The sequence below is a fragment of the Oncorhynchus keta genome, chromosome 25 (assembly GCF_023373465.1).
Source record: "Oncorhynchus keta strain PuntledgeMale-10-30-2019 chromosome 25, Oket_V2, whole genome shotgun sequence".
In the NCBI taxonomy this organism is placed as follows: domain Eukaryota; kingdom Metazoa; phylum Chordata; class Actinopteri; order Salmoniformes; family Salmonidae; genus Oncorhynchus; species Oncorhynchus keta.
Genome location: NC_068445.1, coordinates 32,109,908 through 32,117,789, shown reverse-complemented (window position 1 = coordinate 32,117,789; position 7,882 = coordinate 32,109,908). Strand labels below are relative to the sequence as shown.

The following is a 7,882-nucleotide window of genomic DNA, read 5'->3' as shown; positions in this document are numbered from 1 at the left end:
TTAAGTCTTTACGTTAAGAACTGAGTTATTTACGGAGGGTTTAGTGAGTGTGTGTTATTTCAGAAAATCATAGAAAATCACAGAAATCTCGCAGAGCTCCGCAGCACACTTTAAAAAGATTCGTAAGAACAACCTGCAACTGGATCTGTAACCGTTGAAAAAAAAAACACCTATCCGTGAACATCACCAAGGTGTCGTTGTACGATTTCTCTTAAATGACGATAGATAAATGGCTGGTTCTTTTTTATTGACACCGGAGGCTCCTTGACTTTGACGTGAAGTGGAAAAATAATTTCTCTATTTTCATTTTGGACCTTTAATCCCAGATAAATGGCCATAACTCAAAAACCGTTGAGGCCTAGACGCCATCTTGTTCGGGGCCAACTGCCCATTATGCCGCCCCTACGCTCACCGAGTTTCGGCTTCTAAATATTTTCAGTTTTCGAGATAAGGCCCCGTCGTGAATCGTGATGTTTTGTAGCAATAGCCATATGATTGCTTATGCCCTCTTGTGGGAATTTCCGGGACATGGGAAAAATGACATAAATCTTATTATTTTTGTAAAACGGAAACCGAATGTCCGACAACGTTCATTTGATGACTTCCTGGTAGGTCCGGCCCTGCCGCTCGGCCCGACGCCGTCCGCGAATTTTACAAACGATTTCGGACGTCTAGTAAGGGACCGTACATTTGCAATATGGACTTTCTCACTAACCATACAGGTACTGCCGAATTCTTCCCTTAAGGTATGGAAGGATTCTCACCTTGAGTCTGGCGCCTTAGAAAACTCAGCAGGGTCAGTCCATCCTGCTGAGCCTCTGACCGATTCTGTTTTCGGAAGCCGTTGGTAGGCCTATTATGTTGAAACCACACAATAATATAAATTATACCTAGATACCTACTGTAATGTTTTTTTCCCCCTACTGTGTTATTGAATTGTTAATTGTTTACTCCATGTTTAACTCTGTGTTGTCTGCTCACACTGCTGTGCTTTATCTTGGCCAGGTCGCAGTTGCAAATGAGAACTTGTTCTCAACTAGCCTACCTGGTTAAATAAAGGTGAAATAAATAAAATAAATAAAAAACGGGCCTTCCCTCCACTGACTTTAGCTTACATAGCGTGTTATTTCTGTTTCTGCTGCAATAATGTTACTGATGTGCTGTACTGAAATATTATATTTTTAAAATGATATAAATCTCAGATATGCAGAGAGCATCCAGGAAGTTCTGTGGGCATAGCCTAATCATGGAAAGTGAGGAACTATAAACCTTTGTGCGTTTCAGCAACAAACTACATCTAAGAGGTATTGACAGCTGGAGACTTGGAGCAGGGGGCGGGGCAGTGCTCATGCAGAGGGCAATTTAAAAAGCACACAGACTCAATCATATCACTGAACTGTAGATTACACAGGCAGACGAGTGAGCATGAATTTTAAACATGGATCAGTCATTTGTAAACGTCAATGGACAGGGGATAAGACAATGACGTCGACGGCTAACAGATACTTGGACAAAATCAACTGAACTCCGAAACAACAATTTTAAAGGCGTTCTAACTTATGTTGTGAATATGTTGATTCAGCTCACATTCAGGATGAAGATTTCAATCATGTTTGATACGCTTCATTTTTGTAGATACCATGCCTAATGCATCTACTGTATTTCTTATTGGGAAATATTAACGACAGCCTATAATGTAACTAAATATTTGTTTAAAATGAGTAACAACACTGTGACCGGGAGGATCATGATCCCGACTATACCGTCCATCATGTTTATTTTCGGTGTGGTGGGAAATGTCATTGCCATCGTGGTACTCTGCAAATCCAGGAAAGAACAGAAGGAGACCACGTTCTACACGCTGGTATGCGGTCTGGCGGTTACAGACCTTTTGGGGACACTCCTAGCCAGTCCCGTCACCATCGCAACCTATGTGAAAGGCTCGTGGCCAGGCGGGGAACCACTGTGCCAGTATTTTGGATTCATCATGCTTTTCTTCTCTCTAGCGGGGCTCAGCATTATATGCGCTATGTCCGTGGAGAGATACTTGGCGATAAACCACGCGTATTTCTACAACGACTATGTGGATCAGAGACTGGCGGGCATGACGCTTCTGGCTATTTACATCTCCAACGTGCTTTTCTGCGCTCTACCTAGCATGGGTCTGGGACAAGTCAAAAAGCAGTACCCACAAACCTGGTGCTTCATAGAGTGGCGGAGCAACGTGAGGACCGATGCCGCCTTTTCATATATGTATGCGGGGTTCAGTTCGATTCTAATTCTAGCCACAGTTATCTGTAACGTTCTGGTATGCGGTGCTCTGATTCGAATGCACCGGCGGTTTGTCCGGAAGATGTCATTGTGGACAGACCCCGGACGAAACACAGACCCGAGAAGGAGACGCAGCTTCGGGCATCTGGCCGGCGCAGAGATCCAGATGGTGATTGTACTCATTTGTACCTCAGCGGTGGTGCTTATATGCTCAATTCCACTTGTTGTAAGTTTCTCTTCTCACTTTGTGAACCATTGTATTTATTTTTCCTATTCGCAGAAAGGCCATTTTAAAACTTTGTGCGCACGATTTAAATGTACGAACGAGTTGATATTTTACGCACATTGTGAATGTAAGTTAGAGTCCGTTGTTTTCTCATAGTTTATGTACATAGTAGTGTAATACGTGTTCTGAGTGTACAAAACAATAGGAACACCTGATCTTTCCATGACATAGACTGGGCCAGTATCCCTATTGACTTCAATGCTTCCCACAGTTGTGTCAAGTTGGCTGAATGTCCTTTGGTTTGTGGACCATTCTTGATACACGGGAAACTGTTGAGCATGAAAAAACCAGCAGCAGTGCAGTTCTTTACACAGACCAGTGCACCTGGCACCTACTACCATACCCGTTCAAAGGCATTTAAATCTTGTGTCTTGCCCCTTCACCCTCTGAATGACACACATACACAATCCATGTCTCAATTAGGAAAAATCCTTGAAGTCAACATCTCCTCCTCTTCATCTACAAATTGTATAACTGCCTTAATTTAGCTGAGCCCCAAGAAGGCAGCAGCTACTGGGGATCCATAATACATACAAATACAAATCTACACTGATTGAAGTGACATTAATAAGGCATCATGAATCCTTTCACCTGGATTCATCTGGTCAGTCTGTCATGGAAAGATCTGGTGTTCCTAATGTTTTGTACACTCATTTTATTCTGCTTTGTGTACTAGCACTGACTTAGCTGATAAATTATTTGTTGAGGGAAAATGTACTTTATATGTGATGTGTTGTTGTCTCACCTAGCTATCTGACGATGAATGCACTAATTGTACGTCACTTTGGTTGAGTGTCTTCTAAATTACTAAAAAGTAAAATATCACACACGGTCACACACACACACATGCACGCCACACAAATAAGCATCATTAGTTATGTGTGGTGTGTGTGTTAGTTGTTTATGTTTTTACTGAGTGCCACACCTGGTGTTCCCCTTGGGCAGAATTCAATCAGATTAAATTACATTTCTCTTGCAGATGTAGGTGTCAAAAAGCTGTATAAAAAACACAAGCATCCATGTCAATTAAATTCAGCAGGGCAAAACAAAATCCCATTTATTCCCTCTCCTTTGCAGGTGCAAGTGTTTCTGAACCAGATTTATAAGACTCCGGTGGAGCTGAGACTGGAGAAGAACCCAGATCTACGGGCGATCCGCTTCGCCTCATTCAACCCCATCCTGGACCCCTGGATCTACATCCTCCTCCGCAAGGCCGTGCTCCTCAAGCTCATTGAGCAGATCAAGTGTCTGTTCTGTAAGATAGGAGCACAGAGACAGCAGAGACAGGGAGCACAGAACTGCCACTGCATTGATGAACACCAGCTCCACTCCATCATCTCTTCACAAGAGTTCCCGTCATTGGTGTCCCGTGAGCTGAAAGAGGTGTCCAGCACCTCTCAGGTCGTCCTCTACCTTCCTGATGGAAGCTGTCATCACACAGGAGAGCAGGTTGGGCTCCGCAATTCCTCTGTCCAAGACCCCCAAAGTTCTTATTTGTCAGAACAGAGAAGTACAGAGGATGGGAGGAGAGAGGTGACAAACCTAACCAGGGACCCCTCTGGTGTGGGAGGACAGACCACTCAGTCATGTGTGAAAGAACAGGCTCTTCATGTGTTGCTAAGTAATGAGACGGTACAGGAGAAATGCATATAGATCTTGTGTATTTGGAATCCCATGAACGGTTACTTCAACAGCTTCTCTAAGACTCCTCATATTATTGTGAAGTTTCTGTGAGTCAGAGGGATGTCCACACATACATTGACGACACTGCCTTCAGACTGCCCCAGATGGCTTTTCAGACAGCTTCTGCTCTCCTAAGGGACTTATTCGGTTAGCGGAAGTGTTAGTGCCAACAGAAATAGATTGGCTCCCAGGATGACTCATTTGACATCCTCTAAAGACGAGGAATGGCACATTTAAACAATGTTGAAAAGCTTTTGGTAAGCCTGACAGGAGGAAGGACAAACAAGAGAGAGACAACTGTGAGAGAGAGAGGATGTCTGCTCCACTTTGATGTCAAGCTACCTCGACCAGAAACATCAATGTTTGTTTGTTTTTCCTGTCTTCTCGCACAGGTCAGAGAGCAAGGCAGTAAGAGCAGAGCAGCTTCTCCATGGCCTAAAGGGGCATTGGCTGTACACTGTAGCTAAACAGTTTAACACTAGCTTCTTTCAATCATTGTACAAACTGAGGGTTAGTATTTAGAGTATTTAAGCTACAATGATTGAGATGTACAGAATAGTTATTATGATTCTTTGGAAAGGAATGTAGTATAGGGCCTGTCATTACGTGCCAAACTGCCATGATAACACCAAGGAAAAGTCAGTTCTCACAAAACGATATGTCTGTAGAAGGTTTGCTGTTCAGAGATGCACTTCACTTGACTGTTTTGCATCACATAATATCTTTAGAGAGTTAATGTATAGTGCAGTATTCTGTGTAATAACATTATCCATGAGTTGTCCTTCAGGTGAGTGAAATGAGTTGTGCCAACATGCAGGGTAGTTTGCCAAACTCTGTATATGAATTTCTATACTCTGGTACCAGTTTTTGAACGTTTATCAGATTATCAGTAATTCACCTAAGTATTGTCATTGTCATTATTTAGTGACTTACGCAATCAGCCTGGTCTCATATACTAGTATACATAAACCAGGGACACCAGATTAGTATGACATGTTATGTTTGGTATGATTACATAAGACAGAAGGGTACTTAAGGAAAAATGAAAGGAGGGCGGTTAGTCGGCGTATAAAGCAAACGTCTAGCGCGAACGTCTAGCGCGAAAACGTCTAGCGCGAACATCTAGCGCGAACGTCTAGCGCGAACGTCTAGCGCGAACGTCTAGCGCGAACGTCTAGCGCGAACGTCTAGCGTGAACATCTAGCGCGAAAACGTCTAGCGCGAACATCTAGCGCGAACGTCTAGCGCGAACGTCTAGCGTGAACATCTAGCGCGAAAACGTCTAGCGCGAACATCTAGCGCGAACGTCTAGCGCGAACATCTAGCGCGAACATCTAGCGCGAACGTCTAGCAACCCAAAGGTTGCGCGTGCGAATCTCATCACGGACAACTTTAGCATTTTAGATAATTAGCAACTTTGCACCTACTTAGTATGTTAGCTAACCTTTCCCCTAACCCTAACTTTAACCTAACTCATAAGCTTAACCCCTAGCCGAGCTAACATTAGCCAGCTACCTGAGATCAGGTTGATGTAATTTCTTCTCTATGAGAAGTTTCAAGTAATTCAATCCCGCCATGAAATGTTACAATATGAAAGGTCCTTGTCAATTTTTTTATATTATGTTCTGCCATATCTGTAAACCCCCTAAAATGACAGATGTTTTTCATTTTAAATCCAATATGCTTTTATTTTATCCACCCTCTAAAATATTAATTTAAGCAATACATTCTAAAAATGAATTTAATTGATTAACAGTAATTGAGACCCATCTATTGTCTTCAAGGATTTGTGCATGACTCCATTTCCCTTGGACCACCTATGAGACTGAACGTGTGGATGTGCAAAACATCACGCACAAGAGTCAGTGTCATGCAGTGTGTGTGTGTGTGTATCATTAAACTACATGTCATCTAAGAACAAGCGGAAATCATTTATGTAAGCAGGAAGGTTCTCAGACTCAGATTCCTGACAGAGTTTAGAGGTCATATTGTGACCCTGTTAGCACACAGATGCTACTGAAAGGTACAGGCCACTGCTTTCCCAGTTTACGCAAGTATAATTGGCTAAACAAACTCTAACGAACTTGGGTCCAAGGCTGTTAACGATGAATTCAAGTTCAAACACGCAAAAAGAATCCCAGATCTACTAGTTAGTAACTGCACACACACACACACACACACACACACACACACACACACACACACACACACACACACACACACACACACACACACACACACACACACACACACACACACACACACACACACACACACACAAAATATTGTGACGAGCAGAAGGCAGACTTCCCATAACTTGAATGAGGCAGCATCTTTCATAAAACAACAAGCGTCTATGGCTCCTATTCAACATGATTCAAGGTCCAGTGTAATCAACATTGAGTTTTTCCTTATATCATTTATCACCTGATAAAATTAACACTGTAAAAAGCTGTGATTTTTAAAATCAGTGTTATTTACTGATAGTGTCACTTTCATCGTAAGGATGAGACCAAGGTGCAGCGTGGTAGACCTACATTATTACTTTTAATGAATGAACACCGAACAAAAACAACAAAACGAACAAACGAAACATGAAGCTACACAACTCGTTCTGACAGGCAACTTAACATAGACAAGATCCCACACCAGAAAGTGAGAAAAAGGTCTGCCTAAATATGATCCCCAATCAGAGATAACGATAAACAGCTGTCTCTGATTGGGAACCATATCAGGCCAACATAGACATACAAAACCCCTAGACATACAAAAAACCTAGAGTACCCATCCTAGTAACACCCTGACCTAACCAAAATATATAGAAAACAGAGATATCTAAGGTCAGCGCGTGACAGATAGTTGCTGGTTGAAAATGCAATCTACACAGGACCTTCTAATCAGCAGGTTTGCATGGGCGGGAGTTTCGAATTTCCATGGTGACATTACTATGCGGCAAATTCGTTAATTGACCAATAAGAAAGATAGTTCCAAACCTCTCTGCCAATAATAGCTAGTCTTCAGTTTTCCTCTCCCTACTCTGCATTGCTGGTTAAGGGCTTGTAAGTACGGTAAGCATTTCACGGTAAGGGTACCTGTTGTATTCAGGTTTATGTGACAAATAACATTTGATTTGACTCAGACCACTTCCAGACGGTCCCAGCAAAATTCTTGCTTGAGAAATATTTTTTTGCTAAAAATATATTTTTGTCCCTAATGGAAATCTATTACAATAAGGTACTTAATTACTACCCATGAAGGATTTGATATTGTTATAGAAATGACTGCATTGGGCCTTTAAGCTGGAACTAGCAATGCTTTGACAAATATGCTGAGAATGGAATATCAACACAGAGTGTGTGAGAGCAACCAACCTCAACATGAGTAACCACAACAGCCACATGATGTGTGGTGGAGAGAGCAGATAAACTGTGAAAGGCTGTCATTTATCAAAACACGCTGTTGCATGGAGTACTTCCAAAGAGACAATAGGGCTTGTTCACTGCAGTAATTGTCTTGTATATTGACCCAGGTCTGATTGCAATCTTACGTGACACATACTTTTACCAAATGTGTTTATGCCTCTTCCACAAACTACACTTTCATAAGATAGAGCCAGTGGATGCTCATGGACACTCTTAATGA

The 7,882-nt window shown here is 42.2% G+C and overlaps 1 protein-coding gene across 1 annotated transcript; it reads left to right on the top strand.

The window, feature by feature from the left end:
* Positions 1-1,412: 1,412 nt before the first annotated feature.
* Positions 1,413-6,525, top strand: LOC118358534 (prostaglandin E2 receptor EP4 subtype-like). Its single transcript, XM_035736474.2, has 2 exons — positions 1,413-2,497; positions 3,635-6,525. The coding sequence occupies exons 1-2, from the start codon at positions 1,718-1,720 to the stop codon at positions 4,208-4,210; spliced, it is 1,356 nt and encodes a 451-aa protein (XP_035592367.1). The 5' UTR covers positions 1,413-1,717; the 3' UTR covers positions 4,211-6,525.
* Positions 6,526-7,882: the final 1,357 nt, after the last annotated feature.

What these genes read in the sequence shown, in the direction of transcription:
- LOC118358534 (XM_035736474.2), top strand. Translation starts at nt 1,718, where the DNA reads ATGAGTAACAACACTGTGACCGGGAGGATCATGATCCCGACTATACCG. An exon ending in TATGCTCAATTCCACTTGTT is followed by an intron (nt 2,498 to 3,634) that starts GTAAGTTTCTCT and finishes TCTCCTTTGCAG; the next exon opens with GTGCAAGTGTTTCTGAACCA.